This window comes from Leuciscus leuciscus, assembly GCF_965113295.1.
Source record: "Leuciscus leuciscus genome assembly, chromosome: 13".
NCBI lineage: Eukaryota > Metazoa > Chordata > Actinopteri > Cypriniformes > Leuciscidae > Leuciscus > Leuciscus leuciscus.
The window spans coordinates 13085448-13111569 of record NC_138737.1 but is presented as its reverse complement, the minus strand read 5'-3'; the positions used below and the strand labels follow the sequence as shown (position 1 = coordinate 13111569).

At 39.8% G+C, this 26122-nt stretch overlaps 1 protein-coding gene and 1 long non-coding RNA gene across 2 annotated transcripts; both read right to left on the bottom strand.

Annotated features, from left to right (window-relative positions):
- Positions 1-2360: 2360 nt before the first annotated feature.
- Positions 2361-4019, bottom strand: LOC309512571. Its single transcript, XR_014211084.1, has 3 exons — positions 3846-4019; positions 3595-3682; positions 2361-3456 (listed from the first exon to the last, which is right to left on the bottom strand). It is a non-coding gene; the product is annotated as an uncharacterized lncRNA (long non-coding RNA).
- Positions 4020-7636: 3617 nt separating this feature from the next.
- LOC309512561 (tumor necrosis factor receptor superfamily member 14-like) lies at positions 7637-17570 on the bottom strand. The gene is made up of 6 exons (XM_082188222.1): positions 16637-17570; positions 13576-13928; positions 12914-13039; positions 12673-12831; positions 7937-8024; positions 7637-7856 (listed from the first exon to the last, which is right to left on the bottom strand). The coding sequence occupies exons 2-6, from the start codon at positions 13706-13708 to the stop codon at positions 7721-7723; spliced, it is 642 nt and encodes a 213-aa protein (XP_082044348.1). The 5' UTR covers positions 13709-13928; positions 16637-17570; the 3' UTR covers positions 7637-7720.
- Positions 17571-26122: the final 8552 nt, after the last annotated feature.

Below are 26122 nucleotides of genomic sequence, written 5' to 3'. Positions count from 1 at the left end.
ATCTATCTTTAAATTACGGGAACGTCTTTCTGTCTATCTCTCGAACCGTTAGTCCGATGGATTTCAAACTTGACAGGTGTCTCGCTACTGTCTGTATGTCTGTCTGTGTGTGTGTTATTCGCATATCTCTCGAACCGTTAGTCCGATGGATTTCAAACTTGACAGGTGTCTTGCTACGGGCACGAGTAAGTGCAGTGCCAAGTTTGACATTGTTTAGATTAGAAATGCAAAAAATATCGGTAAATATATATCGGTAAAAGAAGCACACACTGGCTTTTGCTGCTCTATCCACTCTGGCTTTTGACCGTCACAGAGAGGGTTGAAGAAAACAGTGGAGCTTAAGTAGCTTGGAGTTCCCTGTGTATCCTGCTCTCTGAATCGTGTAGTTCAGTGTTCCACATTTATTGTATGTCATTATGTCAGTATCAGTATTTGCTTTCTACCATGCACAAATAAAAATGTCACTGAACTTTTGCTGTGTAATTGTAACAATGAGCACTCAAACACATCAAACCAACAATTACTAAAAACACACACAAAAACTTTGCACGAGCACTTTGCACTGCTCCCTGAATCGACGCGCTTATTCATTTGTGGATGTAAACTGAATCTATAAGTCAGCTATGCTGTTTACTTCTGAATATTATATTTCATTCTGGCGTGCTTAACGTTATCGCTACTGTGTAATAGTAGCCTATGCTATTCACCAACTAAACATATCCTATTCAATGCGTTCACAGTCTCTTTCACAAGCATCATTTGTAGTAGCCTATTCACAAACTGTTTGCTCAAGCATAGCGTTTTCTCTGAGTTCACTTTGTGCTTTCTACCATGCACAAATAAAAAAAGTCACTGAACTTTTGATGTGCAATTGTAACAATGAGCACTCAAACACACCAAACCAACAATTACTAAAAACACACACAAAAACTGATTTTGCACGGGCATTTTGCACTATTCTGATATAAACACTCTGTCAGCTACACTGTTTACTTCTGAATATTATATTTTATTCACGGCCATCATTTGTAGTAACCTAGCCTGCTCCCTGAATTCAATGCGTTCACAGTCTCTTTCACGGGCACCAAACCAACTATTAGGCTACTAAAAACACACACAAAAACTGATTTTGCACGGGCATTTTGCACTAGTCTATCTATAAATTACAGGAACGTCTGTCTGTCTCTGTGTCTGTCTGTCTGTGTGTGTGTTATTCGCATATCTCTCGAACCGTTAGTCCGATGGATTTCAAACTCAACAGGTGTCTTGCACGAGTAAGTGCAGTGCCAAGTTTGACGTTGTTTGGATGAGAAATGCAAAATATATCGTTAAAAATACCAGTAAATACCAGTAAAAATACCAGTAAAAGAAGCACTAAAAATACCAGTAAAAGAAGCACTAAGCACTTAGAAGGTTGTGGTTTAAAAATAAACATTCTGACATTAGAGGGTTGTATCGGTCAAAGAAGCCCCAAGAAGGTTGTGGTTTAAAAATAAACATTCTGATATAAACACTCTGTCAGCTACACTGTTTACTTCTGAATATTATAGTTTGGTTCCAAAACGTGATAAATCCATTTTGATTAATTTGAGTAAAAATGTGTTTTCTTTACCAACAAAGTGGCAAGATGAAAGCCACTATTTTCTGTTTCAAACGTTCACATAGCATCTTAAGGTTATAATAACATAAAAAATTCAAATCCAGATTTTGATTTTCAAAGATTTATTATAAAAACGGATTATTTTCCCCAAAAAATGCAATAAATACATGACACTTTTTTTCCCCAAAATGCAATTAATCCATTGAATCAATATAAAAGTTATTTTTTATCATATTGAAACTGTTGAAATCAGCCATCGCTAAGAAAAATCTCCTGAACTTTTTTGACTGCGATCAGCTCACAAAAACTGATTTTGCACGGGCACTTTGCATTGCTCCCTGAATCAACGCACTTATTCATTTGTGGATGTAAACTGAATCTATAAGTCAGCTATGCTGTTTACTTCTGAATATTATATTTCATTCTGGTGCGCTTAACGTTATCGCTACTGTGTAATAGTAGCCTATGCTATTCACCAACTAAACATATCCTATTCAATGCGTTCACAGTCTCTTTCACGAGCATCATTTGCAGTAGCCTATTCACAAACTGTTTGCTCAAGCATAGCGTTTTCTCTGAGTTCACTTTGTGCTTTCTACCATGCACAAATAAAAATGTCACTGAACTTTTGCTGTGTAATTGTAACAATGAGCACTCAAACACACCAACAATTACTAAAAACACACTCAAAAACTGATTTTGCACAGGCATTTTGCACTAATTCTAAACACTATTTCTAAGTATTCTAAACACTTAAGTATCGCCCTGGTCACAATATTTATTCTGATTACTTTTGTGTGATAAAGATGACTGATAAAGCTATTATATAGCTAGTGTGAGTAACAAAATGCTTTTTCTGTGTCCATATTTGACTAATAATAATGCAAAAAATTGCACTTCAAATGAAACTTCTGAGAATTTTTTTTAATCTTTAATAGTCTTTAATAATAATTATATGTCCAAATTAAAAACGTAATACATGCAAGTTATTATGACTGAAAACATCCAGCAACTAGGGAATACACAGCCATGGATATACAGTGGGTACGGAAAGTATTCAGACCCCCTTACATTTTTCGCTCTTTGTTATATTGCAGCCATTTGCTAAAATCATGTAAGTTCTTTTTTTTTTTTTCATTATTGTACACACAGCACCCCATATTGACAGAAAAACACAGAATTGTTGACATTTTTGCACATTTATTAAAAAAGAAAAACTGAAATATCACATGGTCCTAAGTATTCAGACCCTTAGTCCCAGTGTTAGGATTCTCCGTGTCAATCGGACCACCACAGAAGCCTCCCCTTTCCACCCCACATGGCACTGTGTCTTTTTTGTGTTGTTTTTGGGACATAATTTTGTTTTTAGCGCTAGAACAATCTCATTAAGTCCACAACACATGGGAAACTTTTCTGGTGTTTACACCAACGTTTCACTGTCTTCAGTATTTCAATGTTAAAAATTAAAAACGTTTTTTTCCCAAATTTTTTGTTACACAACATACAAAAATTTAACAATGTATTTTTGATTGTCAAAATTATTATAAAGGTTACATTATCAGTTATACTGTAGGCCTATATTACGCATTTAATTGGGTTGATTTTGCATAGAAAACTATCTAGATCTCATACGACATAAATATTCTGAATTTTTTTTATAAAGCTTACCTGAATGTTTAGAATGTTTCTTCTTTCGAATATGTACAAGTGTAAAAACACTTAATAATATAATTATTATTAATAAAGTAACTATAACACTAATAGCTATGGCTGTTGAAGCAGTCTTTGGATTTCCACATTCACTGTCAGATGATTGAGTTCCTGGATTTGTTTCAGTAAGTCCCATGGCATCACATCTGTGAATGATATATTATGAAATTATGACCAAATTATGAAATATTTAATAAATATAAAATATGGAAATATTTAATAAAACCAAAATATTATGAAATTATGACCAAAAGCACACACTAACAGCATAAGTGAGCACTCACTTTGTGTGTGGTAAACAGGATGAGAACGATCCATTTGAAAATGTGTCACCTATACAGTCAGCACACACAGTATCTGTGGAGCCAGTACCTAAAAAGACAATGGACACATAGTTGACAACATAAAAGGTTACTATTGTTTTTATTATTAAATGCTCTGTTTCCTTAACTGCAACTAATGCACCACAGATAACAATAAACAGCATTTCATGCACTGTCCATGTATATTTACGGTATATACTTTTATCATTTACCTGCTTGTTTGATATATTGTCCAGGTCTGCATTCAGAGTGTTGCACAGCAGATCTACAGCTGTCTTTATTTCGTTCAATGCAGTAGAATCTTTCCAGTGGCTCACAAACAGTATCTGACGACCGAGTACATGCTTTAATCACTCTTATTCCTCTGTCTAAGATAGAAACGAGTCAACAGAAACCATATTGCATAAGTTATTGTTAGGAACAGTTACACCTGAGCAACTAGATAGCATCTCTTCAGATGAAATATTTAATAAATATAAAATATGGAAATATTTAATAAAACCAAAATATTATGAAATTATGACCAAAAGCACACACTAACAGCATAAGTGAGCACTCACTTTGTGTGTGGTAAACAGGATGAGAACGATCCATTTGAAAATGTGTCACCTATACAGTCAGCACACACAGTATCTGTGGAGCCAGTACCTAAAAAGACAATGGACACATAGTTGACAACATAAAAGGTTACTATTGTTTTTATTATTAAATGCTCTGTTTCCTTAACTGCAACTAATGCACCACAGATAACAATAAACAGCATTTCATGCACTGTCCATGTATATTTACGGTATATACTTTTATCATTTACCTGCTTGTTTGATATATTGTCCAGGTCTGCATTCAGAGTGTTGCACAGCAGATCTACAGCTGTCTTTATTTCGTTCAATGCAGTAGAATCTTTCCAGTGGCTCACAAACAGTATCTGACGACCGAGTACATGCTTTAATCACTCTTATTCCTCTGTCTAAGATAGAAACGAGTCAACAGAAACCATATTGCATAAGTTATTGTTAGGAACAGTTACACCTGAGCAACTAGATAGCATCTCTTCAGATGTCAAATCACCTGCATTAAAAGATTAAGCACATTCAAATGAATAAAATCTATAATTTTCTTTTCTTTCAGATAAACAAGTAAAAAGGGGGAATACTCACTTTCATCACACCCATTACAGGTAAAGCATTTTGTGAAGCCGCTGGGTTCATCATTGTAAGTTAATTCAGGGCATGGGACACACGTTGTACTGCTGTCATGTGTGCAGTGCCAAACAACATAGTTTCCTGAAAAACAGCACATGCAACTTGTTATATGCACATCAAATTTGTCATTTCAACAGAAATCACTTTGGAAATGTGATGCAAATGCATTGCAGAAAAAAATATATTCATTAATGTGGAATAAAGCAGATTTTAATCACTATTGACATAATATATTAAAAAACCTTTATGTAAAAAAAACATTGATAAAGAATATAGATTGAAAAATAAAAACAAATTGTGTAAAATATGTAAACTATAGCAGTCTTACCAGGAGCACACATCGGGCAGCATTGCCCATCTATCTCATATTCAGCATGCGCACATCGACAAAGGCAAAGATCATAGTTAAGTGGAACAATAACAGTAATGAGAAGAGTAATCCTTAAAGTGAACATGTCACATAAATCTCTGTGGAGTCTAGACAGCTGATATGAGCAATTGAGCATTGAAGAAACATTTCCTCAGCCTTCACATTAGCTGTGCCATTAGTTGCATGGTCTGATGGGTGCCTTAACAGCTATCAGAATGGGGGGATTTTGTTGAAAACTGGGAGACAAGACAGTAGTTTAAAAATCAGATCTTGTCCAGGTTGTATTTCCACAAGCATCTTGCAGACATATCCATTCTTTGGCAAACAAACTGGAAAAAGAAAGAAGAAGAAAAAGAAAAAAACAGAAAAGAATCAGCTCACTGTGAACTTTCTTGCCTAAATATTTAGGCGTTTTTTCAAATTAAGGCACTTATGTCTTGAGAATAGAAATAAATCTATAAAGGAATATAAAGGAAGCCATTTAAATTAATTGGTCAGTTGTCGAATGCCTTTAAAATATTAGCCTTTTGTTTTGTGCCACGATTTTTAGTAGGGTAGAGTTTAAAGTTGCAGATCACTGCAGGTTTTCTTTTTAATAAACACTAAAAACAACTTACCAGCTGATAGACTATAGAGTAGCCTAATTTCACGTCTGTTTCTTTCACAAAACACTGGTCAGACTCACAGACATTGGTTGGTCGTTTTCTGAAGCGTTCTTTCACTTTTGCATTCCTCAATCCTCTTATGTCTTCAGCTTCAGTCAGTCACACCCAAAAGTTCAGCTGAGTAAAGTTGGCAATAAATTCACAGATTCCCGGATTAATAACTTGTGAGCTAACGTTGTTACTACACAATCGTTTCAATCACAGTAACGGTAACGTAGACAAGCAGCTACAGCCTAGTTTTCCTCAAAACGAGCTTTCCTTCGCAGTGGACAAAATACAATGATCTCACTGGCAGGCAATTATTAAAGAATACAACAGTAAAGCAACATGAAAATCGCCACAGTGGTACTGTAGAACAAGAGATGCAGAACAAGAATCTGGTGGAGTTTGCAGAAAACAATTTGATTTCATTTCTTTAGGCTATGAATTTATCAAATATTCCTGTATAGCAAAGTAAATAGTATTGGTCATGACTTTGGCAGGCAATTATTAAAGAATAAAACAGTAAAGCAACATGTAAATCAACACAGTGGTACACGGGGAGATGTAGAACAAGAATCTGGTGGAGTTTGCAGAAAACTATTTGCACATTACACATTCATAGTAAATTTATTCTCTTTTCCATGTGCGATGAAAAGTTGTGAAGCGAATTTGGAACAATATGCATGACAACTGAAAACGTGTAAGAGTGAAGGAAAGCATTACTTGAAAGCTTGCACAAGCATGAAGAATGTGTCTTTCATGACTTCCCTAAGAGACCAAAATAGTATCACAAAATTCAATAACTCCTTTCAATGTGGCTCCCTTTACTCCTGGTAAACTGGCTTTTAAGCAATAAAACATATTTTATAGCTGCTGAGAAGCTTTTTCTGATTTGATGTGGAGCATTTTCTACTCTATGTAAAGCTGCAAGTTTAAGAGACTACAGTCAATGTCAGTGAAAATGAAGAACTACACAATTTAATTTTACTGTAATATGCAGCTGCTAAAATAGTGTATCAAAGGCTCTTATATACTAATTCTGTTTACTATAAAGAGTCATTATTTAGATATGAATACTTATAATTATATAAATATACATATTTATATCAAAAACATAAAAAGCATTAACACTTGTTGAATTCCTACATTCAGCATCAGATGACACTTCTCTTGGTTTTAGTTTTTTTAATTGCTTTTACACATTAAAAGTGGTACTTGCCACTCAGTGAAACCATTCACTCATGGGCAATACCTAATCTCCAGACCAAGTCTGCAAAGCTGCAAGCACATTATCTGCTTTACACTCAGTTTGCAATTGTAAAAACAAAGTTTTTGCAAAATGCTAAACACACTCTTGTGTTTAATTTGAGAAACACTGGCATTTAAATTCCACACTCAACTACTGATTACCTACATCCAACGATCATGTGTGAAAACACTTGCACATCATTTGTTCACCAAATTCTCCTGATAAGCAGCTCTAACAAACCAATGGTATCATTATTCAGCTCAAGTCAGTTCAATGTTGATTCAGTTCAATAACTGTAAAATGTATCGATAGTGCAACAATTGTGCATACATATTGTATAGGCTACTATACAGTATGTATGTAATTTGTGCACATACTTGTATGTTTGACTGCCATGACAAACTCTTCACACTTCACACTGATCAAGCACATAATACCGTTTTACATTGTTCACATTCGTGTTTGTGTATGGCTAATCATTTGATGATTTGTGAGTAGAGTTACTATGCAAAACACAATTTTTAGCAGTTAAATCGTTTTGAATGAAGTGTTAGCTTTTGCAAGAGATGCATGACATTTTGCATGTTGTGTGCATGTTATGTGGTTTTGTGTGTAGAGTTTAGAGAAAAGGAGCTATAGTTTCAGAAGTCCAATTAAAAAAACTGTCAAAAGCATTAACACTTGTTGAATTCCCACATTCAGCATCAGATGACATTGTTCCTGGTTTTATTTCTGCAAGTCCCTCAGTATCGCATCTGTAAATTTGTGAGAGCAATATTAGAATTTGTAGTCTTTTATAAAACAATCTTTTTTACACTTAATGATAATCACTTACTTTGAATGTGGTTGACAGGTAGTGAAAGAGCCATTAGAGTAAGTGCCTTCTGCACAGTTACCACAATCAGTATCAGTAAATGCTGTTCCTGTAAGAATATAAAGACAATAACTGTTTTAATAATCATTAAGTACTACTTGGGTCTGTCATCATGTTTAGCAAGACTAACTAGATGTACCGCATCGCGGTACAAAATATGACCGCCGCTCAGGCCTGCACTGGCTTTCCACAAAAATAAATGACGTGGAGTAATTTGGCTGTATTGCGTGTTTATGTATATACCTAAAAAAAGTAATAGTATGTGCATGTCTAGGCCTGTCACGATTATGAAATTTGGCTGACGATTAATTGTCTAAAAAATAATTGCGGTTATGCCGATTAATTGTCAGTTTTAGGGCTTTGACGATTAATTGTCTGTGTTAGGGCTTTGGCAATTATGCTGATTAATTGTCTGTTTTAGGGCTTTGTGCTTCATTCATTAAATAATTGTGATGAATTTAATCCTTTGTAAGTTATCATTTTGCAGTGTAAGTTTACAGTTAACACCTTTAAATATTAAATAAATAGGCTATATTCAATAGCTATGACAATTTGTTTATTAAACTTAGTGAGTGTATAAATCAGCAGCAAAAAGTAATTTCTGAAAACATCTGCACAGTAATTTAATAAAATCTAAACATGTTAATAAAAACAAATGTGCACAAACCATGATAATGATACGCTTCAAAACAGAGCGGAACAAAGCGCGTATGCGCATCGCGGGTGCAGAATGATGTGCTTAATGCAACATGGAGTCGCAGCGATGCACAAGTGCGCATTTAAAAGTTCACGGCACAAAGCGAAGAAATGTCGAGGGCACAAATCCTAGTGTATATCAGTCCAACAGTTTATTGATCATTTGTTTCTTCACAGTTTTAAACTCCAGTTATTGTGCGTCTGATGCCAATTCATAGTCCTTGTGCTGTGTAGGCACACGGTAGCGAGCGAGTCATTTAGAAACAGCAAAAAACTCCAGCAAAATAAAGTCATTTTATGCAAATCCACAGCCCTTTATCTACAGATCAAGCATTATAACGTCAATGTCACATTGGAGAAAGTTTTACCGTGTATCCTGTCGTAACCGGACGACGCGCGCTGTTTGAATGCTGAACGGAATGATTGACAGCTGCAGAGTTTGAATGCTGAACGGAATGATTGACAGCTGCAGACGAGTTTGTGAACTTTAATTTAACAATGTAAATATACTACTGTCCCTCACATTAAGCTATGGAATGGCTTCAGATGACTTTGAATATATTGCTAGAAAACGTAATTAGTGCTTGACTGCTTGTCTATTTATTTTGGTTCATGACTCCCCCTTGTGCCATAGGTCTATAAAAGAGCGCAATAATCGCGGTTGTCTGAAACAATCGCGGTTAGATCAAATAATCGCGATCAGACGGTTATTTAATTATCGCGACAGGCCTATGCATGTCTGTCTGTGTGTGTGTGTGTGTGTGTGTGTGTGTGTGTTTGTGTATGTGTGTGTCTGTGTGTGTGTGTGTGTGTGTGTGTCTGTGCGTGTATGTATGTGTGCGTACATGTGTGCGCGTGTGTGTTTGTGTGTGTGTGTCTGTGCATGTGGATTTGTATGTGTGTGTATGGGTGTGTGTCTGTGCGTGTGGATGTCAGTGTGTGTGCATGCTTGCGTTTGTTTGTATTCCTGCATGTGTGTGTGTGACAGTATCATCCTAAACCAGCAACCTTTCGCTCAACAGCACCATCTACAGGCCGATGAGTGTACAGTCACTAAATGTGCACATAAATTAATTTATTTTATACCCCCCCATGGATGAAATTCTACAAAACTTAGCAGAGGATACCCCCAGAGGATGTCAAGTTAATCATACACATTAAATATGGTGCAGTTCTGAACATCTCCACTGCAGATAGGGGCGATTAAAGCAGAATAATATTGCATTTTCATTTTTTATGGGAGGGGCGCAAATCACAAATGAGTGATTATGGGCTAGGTTGATGTGGGCCCTTAAGAGCAACATACCATAAAAATTTCTTCATCCTCGGTGCCACGGTTCAGGTAGTTATTTAGGAAAAACTGCATTTTTTGGGGTTTGGGGGGGCCCAGCGCGGGGAGGGGGAGGGCTTGGAATGGCCCCCGGGGACCAAACGAAATTTTTCCGTAGAAGTCTAGTGGGGCTACATGCCCACCAAATTTCATGTTCCCCGGTGTTTCGGTGTCCCTGGTATCGTTGACGAAAAATTTACGGGGGCCCCAGCGCAGGGGGGGGAAGTGGCCCCCGGGGACCAAACGAAATTTTTCCGTAAAAGTCTAGTAGACCAACATACCATAAAAATGTCTTCATCCTCGGTGCCACGGTTCAGGTAGTTATTTAGGAAAAACTGCATTTTTTTGGGTTTGGGGGGGCCCAGCGCAGGGGGGGAGTGGCCCCCAGGGACCAAACGAAATTTTTCCGTAGAAGTGTAGTGGGGCTACATGCCCACCAAATTTCATGTTCCCCGGTGCTTCGGTGTCCCTGGTATCGTTGACGAAAAATTTACGGGGGCCCCAGCGCGGGGGGGGAAGTGGCCCCCGGGGACCAAATGAAATTTTTCCGTAAAAGTCTAGTAGACCAACATACCATAAAAATTTCTTCATCCTCGGTGCCACGGTTCAGGTAGTTATTTAGGAAAAACTGCATTTTTTTGGTTTTGGGGGGGCCCAGCGCGGGGGGGGGGGAGTGGCCCCCGGGGACCAAACGAAATTTTTCCGTAGAAGTCTAGTGGGGCTACATGCCCACCAAATTTCATGTTCCCCGGTGCTTCGGTGTCCCTGGTATCGTTGACGAAAAATTTACGGGGGTCCCAGCGCGGGGGGGGAAGTGGCCTCCGGGGACCAAACGAAATTTTTCCGTAAAAGTCTAGAATACCAACATACCATAAAAATTTCTTCATCCTCGGTGCCACGGTTCAGGTAGTTATTTAGAAAAAACTGCATTTTTTGGGGTTTGGGGGGGCCCAGCGCGGGGGGGGAGTGGCCCCCGGGGACCAAACGAAATTTTTCCTTAGAAGTCTAGTGGGGCTACATGCCCACCAAATTTCATGTTCCCCGGTGTTTCGGTGTCCCTGGTATGGTTGACGAAAAATTTACGGGGGCCCCAGCGCGGGGGGGGGGAAGTGGCCCCCGGGGACCAAATGAAATTTTTCCGTAAAAGTCTAGTAGACCAACATACCACAAAAATGTCTTCATCCTCGGTGCCACGGTTCAGGTAGTTATTTAGGAAAAACTGAATTTTTGGGGGTTTGGGGGGGCCCAGCGCGGGGGGGGAGTGGCCCCCGGGGACCAAATGAAATTTTTCCTTAGAAGTCTAGTGGGGCTACATGCCCACCAAATTTCATGTTCCCCGGTGTTTCGGTGTCCCTGGTATCGTTGACGAAAAATGTACGGGGGCCCCAGCGCGGGGGGGGGGGGGGAGTGGCCCCCGCGGACCAAACGAAATTTTTCCGTAAAAGTCTAGTAGACCAACATACCATAAAAATGTCTTCATCCTCGGTGCCACGGTTCAGGTAGTTATTTAGGAAAAACTGCATTTTTTGGGGTTTGGGGGGGCCCAGCGCGGGGGGGGAGTGGCCCCCGGGGACCAAACGAAATTTTTCCTTAGAAGTCTAGTGGGGCTACATGCCCACCAAATTTCATGTTCCCCGGTATTTCGGTGTCCCTGGTATCGTTGACGAAAAATTTAAGGGGGCCCCAGCGCGGGGGGGGGAAGTGGCCCCCGGGGACCAAACGAAATTTTTCCTTAGAAGTCTAGTGGGGCTACATGCCCACCAAATTTCATGTTCCCCGGTGTTTCGGTGTCCCTGGTATGGTTGACGAAAAATTTACGGGGGCCCCAGCGCGGGGGGGGGGAAGTGGCCCCCGGGGACCAAATGAAATTTTTCCGTAAAAGTCTAGTAGACCAACATACCACAAAAATTTCTTCATCCTCGGTGCCACGGTTCAGGTAGTTATTTAGGAAAAACTGAATTTTTTGGGGTTTGGGGGGGCCCAGCGCGGGGGGGGAGTGGCCCCCGGGGACCAAACGAAATTTTTCCTTAGAAGTCTAGTGGGGCTACATGCCCACCAAATTTCATGTTCCCCGGTGTTTCGGTGTCCCTGGTATCGTTGACGAAAAATTTACGGGGGCCCCAGCGCGGGGGGGGAAGTGGCCCCCGCGGACCAAACGAAATTTTTCCGTAAAAGTCTAGTAGACCAACATACCATAAAAATTTCTTCATCCTCGGTGCCACGGTTCAGGTAGTTATTTAGGAAAAACTGCATTTTTTTGGGTTTGGGGGGGCCCAGCGTGGGGGGGGAGTGGCCCCCGGGGACCAAACGAAATTTTTCCGTAGAAGTCTAGTGGGGCTACATGCCCACCAAATTTCATGTTCCCCGGTGTTTCGGTGTCCCTGGTATCGTTGACGAAAAATTTAAGGGGGCCCCAGCGCGGGGGGGGAAGTGGCCCCCGGGGACCAAACGAAATTTTTCCTTAGAAGTCTAGTGGGGCTACATGCCCACCAAATTTCATGTTCCCCGGTGCTTCGGTGTCCCTGGTATCGTTGACGAAAAATTCAGTAAGGTGACGAAAAAAAAAAAAAAAAAAACTTTGACAATCCCTATATGACCGCTTTCGCTAGCTACGCTAGCGGCGGTCATAATAATGACCGCTTTCTATTCTATACAGATATACCTCACCCACCTGCTTGTCTGATATATTGTCCAGGGTGACATTCAGAGTGTTGCACAGCAAATGTACAGCTGCCTTTATTTTGCTCAATGCAGTAGAATCCGTCCAGTGGCTCACAGACAGTGTCTGCAGTGCGTGTGCAGCTTCTCTTTACTCTTACTCCTCGTAGTCCTGTGGAAACCATAACACACTTTTTCATTTCTGTAGAAATCGCTTCTTTATTTCAAGTCTTAATTTTGTGAAACATGCTCACCTGCATTACACAGAGAGCAGGGAAAACATGCTGTGAGGCCGTTGGGTTCATCTGTGTAAGTTAATGCAGGACATGGAGAACAAGTGGTGCTGAAATATTCATTGCAATGCAAATGAACATGAGTTCCTACAAAGGTAAAATATGGAAAACATGAATTCTCTTGAGTCACTCTAGTGAACTGCTGTCTGTCATAAAATCATGCAGTGACATCCTCAGTGTGTCATAAATATCAAATATTTGTATAAATTGATGAATGTCTTCTCAGATAAGTATATCACTGCTGAAAAATCCAGCATAACTTCCACATTGGTCCAGGATGGTTTATGGTGGTTATAGTGCTGGTCTAGCTGGTGGACCATAAGTATAGACATGCTGTTCTCAAGAAAAACTGAGCTGGTGTTACTGGCACATCCCTTGCTGGTCCCAGCAATGCTGGATTTTTCAACAGGGAGGACTTTACTTCCTCAAGTGATAGATACTTTTTCAATTGCAGTTTTTACACACATTTGTTAACAGCCAAACAAAAAAATGTCCTTTGTTTAATGTTATTTGAAAACACAACTTCACTTTGTTTGCCTAATAAAGTCTGAACATTTTTAAGCTTTGTCACTCATTCAGTATTTTCTAAGGCAGAACCAAACATTACACAGTGTATACTGTACCTAGCGTACACATGGGGCAGCATTCTCCATTAACCTCATATTTAGCAGGACCACATACACCGAAACACAGTTCGAAGTTCAAAGTGACAACTGCAGCAATGGATAAGATAAATCCTAACTTAATCATCTTCATATAAAGTGAAATGCAGATTTATTTATTCAGTTTTAAAGTGGAGACAAATAGTATGTGCTGGTTTCTTCAGCATTAGATGAAGTAATTATGATCAGAGCCACCGCTGCCAAATGGATTGCCACTAAAAGTTTCCTTGTAACCGGTAGATTCCTGGAGATGAATTAAGTGTCTCTGCAGGTTCACACATAGCAATACTCCAACAGTTGCATTCTGGAAACAGCTGAAATGACAAAATGACAGTACTGAGTTCTACACCAACATAAACATGAATAAGGTGTTGATTTAAAGGTGTTCAGTGTTAGTCTCTGTTATTTCTGGATCTAATAAATTTTCCCAAACAATTGATGCAATGCTCTGAGCCTAGAATTAATGTTTATGCATAAAACAAAGATCCAAATACATAAAATAATTTTTTGGTCCTTTGTGTTTTTAATCAAACTTGCCCTGACTTATGTACATTAATCGTGAACAAAAGACAAGTTCAAACAGATCAAATCAAGTATAAACTGTCAATGGCAAACATTTTAATTTTCAGGTTTGAGCAAGCAGGTAGATCTTAGTAGAACAAGATTGGCGACCCTAAGATATATGATTACTACAGCAATACTTCTGTGATATTGCTGTGGAAAAATTGCATAGTTTGTGGTTAAGTCTCATTTCTTAAGTAAGGAGAAATCATATGACATGGTCAATGACTCAACAACAACAAACAGTTTGCTGTCCATGTACACTTAGTAGAAAACATGACACGATGTATAGCCTACAGTGCTATTTAAAACTATGTAAATAAAGCGATAATGTATATCAGCTTTGTCAACTTTGATGAGCAGAGTCAATGACATAATCCATTTTAAGGATCCAACAGAGAGACGTCTATTTGATGCCCCTATTATTTTTACTTACCATATTATGCTGGTTAGCTAGCATGCTAAATTGCTAATATTTCCAGCCAGTCAGAATTCTTACTAATTTATTAAGAACCATAAAAAACATTTATTTTTGTATGCTCTAAATCCACAATGTTCAAATCAAGGGTGTCAAAATTGGACAGGCTCAAAACGTTTGAAAACCTGTACACTTGTATTTAGTGTCAAACACTTCTTTGATGCTATTTATGCCAAAACGCATCCTAATACCAGATGTAAACAGGGCCTCAGTCCTGGAGGGTAAAGTTCACTGTTCCTTCAGAGTACCTTCAAATTGCCTCTTCACACCTTTCTAGCTTCAAGTTTCTAGTATGCCAAGTAAGACCTTGATTAGCTGGTTCAAGGGTGTTTAATTGGAGCTGGAGCTTAACTTTTAGGGGATTGGACTAAGACTTTTGCCATAGAGCGGTGCAGGTATGATATCACTTTGCAGGCCCAAACACGGAAGCGAGTTAACATTTTAGCACTTCCAGTTCTATCGTCCAGAAGTCAATGGGTTTTTTGAATGAGGTTTTGGTTAAATGGCTGAAATAAGGTCTGTGGTGAACACAAGCTCAAGAAACTTTCAAGTTTTATTCTACGATATAAAATACATCAATATTACCCTACTCGTGATTTTTTTGAAGCTGTTGCATGTCTTGAAAAATGCGGTTGCTAACAAGTGGCTAAATGGAACTACAGAGGCTGTCGAGGAGACTAAACGTCATCACGCCGAACAGGTAAACTTAGTCTGCTTTTACAGCCTCGTTATGCTTATAATAGTGCTCTTATAAACTATTCTAACTCAAACGTTATGAGAAAATGTTTTTAGATAAAAACAGAGTTGTCGGAGGCTTGAATTCGTGGGACCGTGGTGTAGTTATAGCATAGCCTACCTTTAGCTTTTTACTTCTGGCGACTGCATTTTGGCTTCAAAATTCATAAAAGTTGTGTTCATCTTGTGATAACTATCTTGATGGACAAACATGCAATTAACTTTTGTTGATCACAGAGATTGTTTTTAACAATAATCCAGCAGCCTATGGGAAAATCCTATTGGGTTTTTGTCCAGGAAACCAAAGTGGTGTCATACCTGCACCACTCAATTGGCTGTGGCTTAAGCCAATTTTCATTGCATACATTTCAAAATAAAAATTTGTAAATTAAACATCTAGTTGATCTAAAATAAAAAAATATAAAATATACTATATAAATAAAAATGACTATATAGCTAAATAAATATGCTCTGTGACAGACGAGCCCGTAGCTCGTGGTGAGTTTAAACCTCTGCTCAATGATATAAGCATGCAGGAAACGTTTTACTCTTATCTACATTGTTCATCTCATGAAATAGTATTTATTTTCAAGCTGATTTTAGTCACCCAGTTCTCTAGTTATTTATTTTATTATTTAATAGTTATTTCAGTTAATTGATTAGGCTAAATAGGTTTTTATTTAGTTATTTTATTTAAATTGAATATATATATATATATATTGTAAACAGAGTTCTACAATAAAAGTGTATTAACATAAGAAATATTTAAGGATATGGTTGCGATTTCGGACACAGCCTTATTGCTTGACGCACTGACCCCCAAACGTTTGGTTGGTCAGTTTTGTTGCGCAGACCTGGCAACCCTAAGCTTGTGTCTCATGCCCAAGTTGGCAAACCCTGTAGGCTAACTTATAAACAACTTAAGAAATCTTGAAATCTTTTTGACATGCTTAATCTAAATAGGTGATCGATACAACAGTGTCATTCGGTAGGAAAGCCTATTTAAAATTTTAGGATAATTAAATAAATGTAGGCCTAGCCTAAATGTTGACGAATTACAGTTTATTTCTCTCAAACACAGTGGATTTTTTAAAAGATATGATGATATCTTCGCTGTGCATAACGATGTCTGAAAACAGCAGCTTCTTGATACAATTTGCACACAAAAAATATTTAATGTAATGTAGGCTACAACCGTGACGTACAGTCACGTCAGTCATCTCGATTTAATCAATTGAAAACACTTACCGTTGAAGGTCGTTTGCATATGAATTCTAATGAAATAAAAATAAAAATCCTGATTTCTGACAACCAACTTCCAAACTGAAGGTAAGGTCAGTGTCAACTAACAGGGGCGGTGTTAGGAGTCTCCGTGTCAATTGGACCACCACAGAAGCCTCCCCCTTTTCCACCCAACATGGAACTGTCTTTTTTGTTTTTGGGACATAACTTGTCCCTTTAGCGCTAGAACAGTCTCTTTAAGTCCACAACACACGGGAAACTTTTCTGGTGTTTACACCAACGTTCCACTGTCTTCAGTATTTCAATGTTAAAAATTAAAAAACTTTTTTCCCCCAGATTTTTTGTTACACAACACTGAAAAATTGAACAACGTAGCCATTTATTAATGTGAATAATGTGTGAGCTGGGCGGGACCAGTGGAGACAAAGGAGACTTGGAGCTCGGCAGGACCAGCAAACCCATAGGAGATTGGATCTGGGCGGGACCAGCAGAGATGAGAGGCTTTGGGGAATTGCCTCTTCTATTTCCTCAATACATTACAAAGACCAGGCACAGTTTATCCTTAGCGGTGGGAGTATGGGCGGGGCTCCAGTCCATCCCCTATAGTAGGGGAGCGCGGGGCACAACAACACGGGGCTTGTAACACACTTGTTTTAAATACTTCCACACATGCTAGCATGACGAAACTTTATGTATTTACTAGTTGCCAAATCAACACTATATAGAGAAAAAATTGCGCAAATATATATATATATATATTTTTGGAAGATATCCATTGACATTTATTAAACCATAGCAAAAGAAAATTTCTTAAGTTAATTTTTCATCTCTATTTTTTTGTGTTTATTTAAAATTAGACAAATCTGATATTATTTTAATCTCCAATATGTTATTTAACGGTTGATATAGTTCTTTAATGCTTCGCTAACTAGCAGAATACACTAGCCGGGTTTAAATCCCAGTTGTGCAGGTGGGGCATGTTGTTACAATGTGCCCCTATTAGAAATATGCTATTATATTCTATACTTTTATTAATTCTATTGAGAAAACATGAGAAAAAGGTGAATAAAGAGAGTCAATGTTCAGAAATTACAAATTATTTATTTGTTTTGAACTATGTTGTATAGCTGTGTTTTCCTGTGTTTGTAGTCGAAACTCAAAAATTTGTTTATATTTAATTATTAAAAAATGCCATTATTTTATATGAAAAAGTTAATAATTGTATTTTATTTAGAAAATATTTTAGTTTGTCTTGTATATTTTTTTTATTAGGTCAGATAACATTTTAAGCTGTCATATGGTCATTTTACAATGTGCCCCTCACATGTTACAATGTACCCCACCTATGGGGCATGTTGTCACATTTCACTTCCATTCTTTCCGGGTATGTCAAGAAAAAAGCATATACTGTATTAATAAAACAAAACCACATAATTGTACTATGTGGGAAATTAATGTGGGAAAAAATAAATACTCTGAACTATAAGTAGATTTACACAAACTGAGAAAGTCAAATAGTGTTACTTTGTGCCCCGCTCTCCCCTACTCCACGAGGACACCCTCTGGGATGATGGTGTTGCCAGCTCAAGCACATGGTAAGACTTTCCATTGAGCTCGGGCTCTGGGGTGATGTTGTGCCCTGGTGTCGACTGGCACAGACATCGAGATGGGCTCGGGCTCTGTGCCTGCGGTTGGCTTTGGCAAGATGTCTGTGATGGGCGTGTTGGACAGTTGGCTGGGCTCTGGGTCCGGAGTGGGGCTAGAGGCATCTTCTGCAGTGCAGACGTGAATGAAGATCCACTACTTACCACATAGGCGGCAACATTTCTCAGAGGACTGTTCATGGGCATGCGTGCCTTGGACTGCTCGCTGAGGCTGGTGTGGAAAAATATGCAGAGCGAGAGGTCCGTGGGTGAGACACACCAGGTCTAAAAAGTCCCTTGTATGGTCCTTGAGGGAGCGAAACTAACAGAATTAAAACTAACCCTGAAAGATACAAAGTAATCCATTGTTAAGATTTTATTACAGTTATGCAACAGTCAGCTGCTGATCAGTCTGTTTTGCTTAGAGAGACACATGAGCTTGATACACTTTCACTCTTTAAACATGCTTCAGCTCTTTAAACATTGCTTATTTAGGGTGTGATTATATTTTTCAGTTTTGTTAATGGTTGTAATGGCTTTCTGATCAGATAATGGCATTCTGCCTACAATGAAAAATAACATCTCTAGCACAGAGATGTTATTTTTCATTGTAGGCAGAATTATACAAGTAATGTCTCTTTTCTTGGTTTGTATACCAGTTTAAAAAACATTGATGATTTACAATTTACAAATAAAATATTAGCTTTAAAAGTGAAACATGTAATCTCTACGGTAAGAACCATATATTTCTCACCATCCTTATCCACTTCACCTGTATAAAGTGTATAATTCCTACATTGGTGGTTAAATTAATATTTTCCAGATGACTGTTATATATGAAAAGATAAAGGGTAAAAAGTCTCCCGGATGTTATAATACACTGTCACATTAGCAAAGGAGAAAGATGCAACTATTTATACAAGTAGGGGAATAGTCTACATTTGTTCCGAAGTATGTGAAAAGGGGCTCTTATATCCACATTGACAGTTTGTTCACTAAAATCAGACAAAGAGGAGTTGGTTATGGATAGGATATGCAAAAGAATGCCAAATGTGAAAAAAAATATATAAATTTTTTTTTATTCAAATTGAAGAGGCTGATGTGTAGCTTTGCCATAAAAACCCGTGCAAATTCAAGAAAATGCTTTTTTAATAGCTGCACTGTAGGTCCACTGTAGTGACCACCACTATGCGTGAAAGGGTTAAAATGATGATTTCATACAATGCAAAATGAATACATTTAAGTAATTAATACAAATTAAAATTGTGCAAAAGTAACTTAAGTGTTTAAGTGTTTTATCACAGTTGTGTAATACTCCTCTGTTCATACTGTTCATATTGTTGCAACACTCATATTGCTACTTTCTTTTCTGAGGCTTATTGGCACAGCCAGGCCCGGGGTGAGTAATCGGGAGAAGCGGGAGAATTCCCGGTGGGCCGCTTCACTTTTGGGCCGGTCGAGGAATGTTTTTTTTATTTTGAATTTTTTTTACATTTGTCACGTTAGTTACATTAGACACCGCAGCGCGCAGCCTCTGCATGGGTTGCTGTACCATGAGAGGGAGTTCTCCCCTCCCCTCCTTCATTTATCCAATTTGGAAAAAGTGCTAATTTGGAATTCCACCATGGAAAAAGAGGGCCGGTCTTGGGCCTGAAACTCCCGGGCTGAAAAGGGGCCCCACTCCGGCCCTGCGCACAGCACTTCATAAGCAGAGCCGTCACTGGTCAAATGGTTGTCTCAGTTTGTGGCTCTGCTGGACTTCAGGCATGACAAATTCTTTAGAGAATGTGAAGACAAGTCTGGAAACTAGCCATTCACAATTTGTTGGGACTTGTTCTTCCAATCTGACTGTCTCAGCATTTATCCTGCCACCAACAACTGAAAACACCGTGAAGGAAAGCATTACGTTTCAGCTTGTACAAACACAATTTTTTTCTCCTATATGTACAGTACATGAGCTGTTAAACTGTGTTGTATGTCTGTGATTTACTACTCTTACCTTTTGTGCTGCATTTCATTTAAATAATTTCCTGTCTCCTTTTAACAAAAACAAATAAACATACATTTTGTTATTTAAAACATAGAAAAGATATTTGCTGTTTTTTTCCATTTAATGTAAAAAAAAAAAAGAAAAGAAATAAACGTTCAGTATACCTGTATTCCTGTATGAACAGAATGAAGACAAATTATTAGTAATTTAATCAATATTATATTTCTCACTGCATCACCATCTTTTTGTATTGTAGCAAATATAGAGTAGTCTATATGAATGATTGTCCAAATAATTATAAAAGTTACAGTATCAGTTATACTGTAGGCCTATATTACGCATTTAATTTGGTTGATTTTGCATAGAAAAGTCATTAATACATTTACATTTATTCACTTAGCAGACGCTTTTATCCAAATTGACTTACAAATGAGAATAATAGAAGCAGTTAAACTAACAATAGGACAACAATATGCAAGTGCTATGACCCTTCCCAGTTTAATTTAACGCAGTACGTGTACTTTAAAAAAATAATAGATATAAAGATAATAGATATAGAAGATAAAGTATTAATGGATCAGGTGTTGCCGAAAAAGATGTGTCTTCAGCCGTTTCTTGAATAATAAAACAACTATATAGATCTCATACTACATAAATATTCAGAAAAAATGGAATAAAGCTTACCTGAATGTTTAGAATGTTTCTTCTTTCGAATATGTACAATTGTAAAAACACTTACTAATATAATTATTATTAATAAAGTAACTATAACACTAATAGTGGCTGTTGAAGCAGTCAGGGGATTTCCACATTCACTGTCAGATGATTGAGTTCCTGGATTTGTTTCAGTAAGTCCCATGGCATCACATCTGTGAATGATATCCAGGATCAGATTTGTCAAAAATGAATAACAGCACATACAAGCAGTTTAAGGGAGTACTTACTTTGTGTGTGGTAAACAGGATGAGAAAGAGCCGTTTGAATATGTGTCACCTGAGCAGTCAGCACACACAGTATCTGTGGAGCCAGTACCTAAAAAGACAATGGACACATAGTTGACTACATAAAAGGTTACTTGTAACGGTCACCAGCTGGAGTGCCCTTGAGAGCCACCAGAGGGCACTCCACATCAGACACTCACGTTCACTCTCAGACTACATTTCCCATACTCACTACCCGGACTCATCTCTGATCACTCATCACAGTCACCTGTACCTCATTATCACTGATTGCATTCACCTGTGTCCCATCACCCTGTTAGTCTCAGTCTATTTATACCATGTTCATTCATTCACTCACCGCGAAGTCTTGTTTAAGTGTTACACTGCAATTCCGAGTGTTTTCCCTGGTTTCTAGTCTTTTGGTTTATTTGGATTTCTTGCCCTGTTCCCTGGATTACTCTTTTGCCTCTGGTCCCTGCCTGTTTTGTTTGTGTTTCTTTGTTGGTTTGTTTGGACTGCCTACCTGTGTTTTGACCCATTGCCTGTTTACTGGATTACGCCTCTGGATTACCCACAATAAAGCTGCATTTGGATCTTAACCCTCGTGTCTCAGAGCGGTTCGTAACAGAAGACTTCGCCACACCCAGATCCAGCAGCTATGACCTCCAGGAATCCAGCAGTACGGATCTTGCCTGATCTTTCTAGCATGAGCCGGGAGTTCGCTGGACAGATCGCGGCCTTGGCCCTGGATAGCCTCGATCTGTTCCAGTACACCTGGGGGTTTGTTCCTCTCGCTGCCTCTTGCTCTCTGGGTGACGAGGCAATTAAATTGTGTTACCGTCTGGGGGCTAAGGAGGTCGACCCGAGGGAGCTCCCCGATCTCTCCGGTCTGGATTGGAGAGAGGCACTCTCCAGATGTCAGGAGAGCTTCCTTCCATGGCACGCCAGGTCATCGTCTGCACTTCACGCCAGTCCAGCCGAGCCTGCACTTCACGCCAGTCCAGCCGAGCCCGCACTTCACGCCAAATCTGCCAAAGCCAAGGCAGTATGCGTCATGCCCGCCGCCCCTGAGACTGAGAGCATCATGCCTGCCGCGCCTGAGACAGCAAGCGACATGCTTTCCAAGCTAGAGCCCTCTTCACCGCTAGTCTCGTCCAGCACAGGGCCCCATTCGCCACTGGTTCCGTCCAGCACAGACCCAGTTCCGGTGGCCCCGAAACGGAGGAGGAGAAGGAAGACTTCCTCCATGCCTAGTCCGGTGGTCCCGAGTCCGGTGGTCTCAGAACTCCCCATCATCAGTCCTACCATGGCCAGGAAGGTCCTCTTCTATGCAGTGGCGGTACTGCATGCGTGGAGGAGACAACAGGGCCGCCGCCGAGCCTGTTCACGTCATGCCTGCCAAGCCTGTGTCTTCAGACAAGATGGCCGCCACAGAGATTGTTCACGTCAGTCCTGCCGAGCCAGAGCTTCACGTCAGTCCTGCCGAGCCAGAGCCAGAGCTTCACGTCAGTCCTGCCGAGCCAGAGCCAGAGCTTCACGTCAGTCCTGCCGAGCCAGAGCCAGAGCTTCACGTCAGTCCTGCCGAGCCAGAGCCAGAGCTTCACGTCAGTCCTGCCGAGCCAGAGCCAGAGCTTCACGTCAGTCCTGCCGAGCCAGAGCCAGAGCTTCACGTCAGTCCTGCCGAGCCAGAGCTTCACGTCAGTCCTGTCCAGCCAGAGCCAGAGCTTCACGTCAGTCCTGTCCAGCCAGAGCCAGAGCTTCACGTCAGTCCTGCCGAGCCAGAGCCAGAGCTTCACGTCAGTCCTGTCCAGCCAGAGCCAGAGCTTCACGTCAGTCCTGTCCAGCCAGAGCCAGAGACTGTGTACACCACGTCTTCCACGCCTGTGTCTTCGGACAAGATGGCCGACTCCACGCCTGTGTCTTCGGACAAGATGGCCGACTCCACGCCTGTGTCTTCGGACAAGATGGCCGACTCCACGCCTGTGTCTTCGAACAAGATGGCCGACTCCACGCCTGTGTCTTCGGACAAGATGGCCGCCGCCGAGCCTGTGTCCTCGGACAAGAGGATTGTCTCGGAGCTGCCCACCATCAGTCCTGCCACGGCCAGGAGGGCTGTCTTTCTCCTTTACGCAGTGGCGGTATTGCATGCGTGGAAGAGACACAGCAAGTCTGCCGGTCCAGAGACTGTCCACGTCACGTCTGCCGGTCCAGAGACTGTCCACGTCACGTCTGCCGGTCCAGAGACTGTCCACGTCACGTCTGCCGGTCCAGAGGCTGTCCACGTCACGTCTGCCGATCCAGAGGCTGTCCACGTCACGTCTGCCGATCCAGAGACTGTTCCTGTGCCAGAGGCTGTACCCGTCAGCCCTGCCACGGCCCAGAGGGCTGTCTTCACCTTTTATTTGGTTGCTGTCTGGCGTGCCTGGGCTGCACACACTACCAAGATGGCAGCCTTCAGTCCGGTTGGAACCCCGGACACTGTGCTGAAGCCGGTGTTTGTTTATATTCCTGAACAAGTGTCCGTATCTGTTCATGAGCCAATGGTGTCTGTTCCTGAGCCGGTGGTGTCTGTTCCAGTCGTCTCCGCCGCCCTGGCCGCCCGAGGGGTCGTCTCCGCCGCCCTGGCCGCCCGAGGGGTCGTCTCCGCCGCCCTGGCCGCCCGAGGGGTCGTCTCCGCCGCCCTGGTCGTCTGCTCCGCCCTGGCCTGGACAATTTAGGAGCGTCTGGAATCCGCTCCTTAAAGGGGGGGCTATGTAACGATTACCAGCTGGAGTGCCCTTGAGAGCCACCAGAGGGCACTCCACATCAGACACTCACGTTCACTCTCAGACTACATTTCCCATACTCACTACCCGGACTCATCTCTGATCACTCATCACAGTCACCTGTACCTCATTATCACTGATTGCATTCACCTGTGTCCCATCACCCTGTTAGTCTCAGTCTATTTATACCATGTTCATTCATTCACTCACCGCGAAGTCTCGTTTAAGTGTTACACTGCAATTCTGAGCGTTTTCCCTGGTTTCTAGTCTTTTGGTTTATTTGGATTTCTTGCCCTGTTCCCTGGATTACTCTTTTGCCTCTGGTCCCTGCCTGTTTTGTTTGTTTCTTTGTTGGTTTGTTTGGACTGCCTACCTGTGTTTTGACCCATTGCCTGTTTACTGGATTACGCCTCTGGATTACCCACAATAAAGCTGCATTTGGATCTTAACCCTCGTGTCTCAGAGCGGTTCGTAACATTACTATTGTTTTTTTTATTAAATGCTCTGTTTCCTTAACTGCAACTAATGCACCACAGATAACAATAAACAGCATTTCATGCACTGTCCATGTATATTTATATACTTTTATCATTTACCTGCTTGTTTAATATATTGTCCAGGTCTGCATTCAGAGTGTTGCACAGCAGATCTACAACTGTCTTTATTTCGTTCAATGCAGTAGAATCTTTCCAGTGGCCCACAAACAGTATCTGACGACCGAGTACATGCTTTAATCACTCTTATTCCTCTGTCTAAGATAGAAACAAGTAAGAAACCATATTTCATAAATTACTTTTACGAACAGTTACCCCTGAGCAACTAGCATCTCTTCAGATGTTAAGTCACCTGCATTAAAAGATCAAGCACATTCAAAAGAATAAAATCTATAAAAAAAATTTATTTCAAATAAAAAGGGGGAAACACTCACTTTCATCACACCCATTACAGTTAAAGCATTCTGTGTTGCTAGTGTTTTCATCATTGTAAGTTAATTCAGGGCATGGGACACACGTTGTACTGGTGTCATCTGTGCAATGCCAAAAAACACAGTTTCCTGAAAAACAGCACATACAACTTGTTATATGCACATACATTTCAACAGAATTCACTTTGGAAATGTTATGCAGAAAAAAAAAACTTTAATACAGAATAAAGCAGATTTTCATCACTATTGAAGTAATATATTTAAAACTTAACAAACTTAAAGTAAAAAACATTGATAAAGAATATAGATATATTAATATACAAAAATAAATACAGATTGTGTAAAATATGTACACTATATGGTATAACTTATTATTAGCAGTCTTACCAGGAGCACACATCGGGCAGCATTGCCCATTTATCTCATATTCAGCATGCGCACATCCACAAAGGCAAAGATCATAGTTAAGTGTAACAATAACAGTAATGAGAAGAGTAATCCTTAAAGTGAACATGTCACATAAATCTCAGTGGAGTCTAGACAGCTGATATGAGCAATTGAGCATTGAGGAAACATTTCCTCAGCCTTCACATTAGCTGTGCCATTAGTTGCATGGTCTGATGGGTGCCTTAACAGGTAAAAGTATGGGGCGATTTTGTTGAAAACTGGGAGACAAGAAGACAGTAGTTAAAAAATCAGATCTTGTCCAGGTTGTATTTCCACAAGCATCTTGCAGACATATCCATTCTTTGGCAAACAAACTGGAAAAAGACAGAAAAGAAAAGAAAAAAACAGAAAACAATCAGCTCACTGTGAACTTTCTCACCTATAGCCCTACATTTGGGCGTTTCTTCAAATAAAGGCACTTTTGTCTTGAGAATAGAAATAAATCTCTGAAAACACGTTTCACACACTCATTCATTTACTTAATTGTCTACTTTGAAGCTGCATCAAATTCCACCATTTATAACATTTTCCCTAAACATCAAAAACATTTTCACCAGTGTCATTTCCACTAAATATATCAAATATAGCCTATTATTTAATAGCATTTTGTGGTGGAAATGATTGTTGCAAAATTGACATTTTTAAATATTTTGGGAAATAAAATAGATAATAAAATGGATAATAAAATGTTATAATAAAATAATAAATGATCATTTAAAGTATAATAAATTGTTGTCAGTTGTCGACTGACTTTAAAATAGGCCTACCGACAACAATAGCC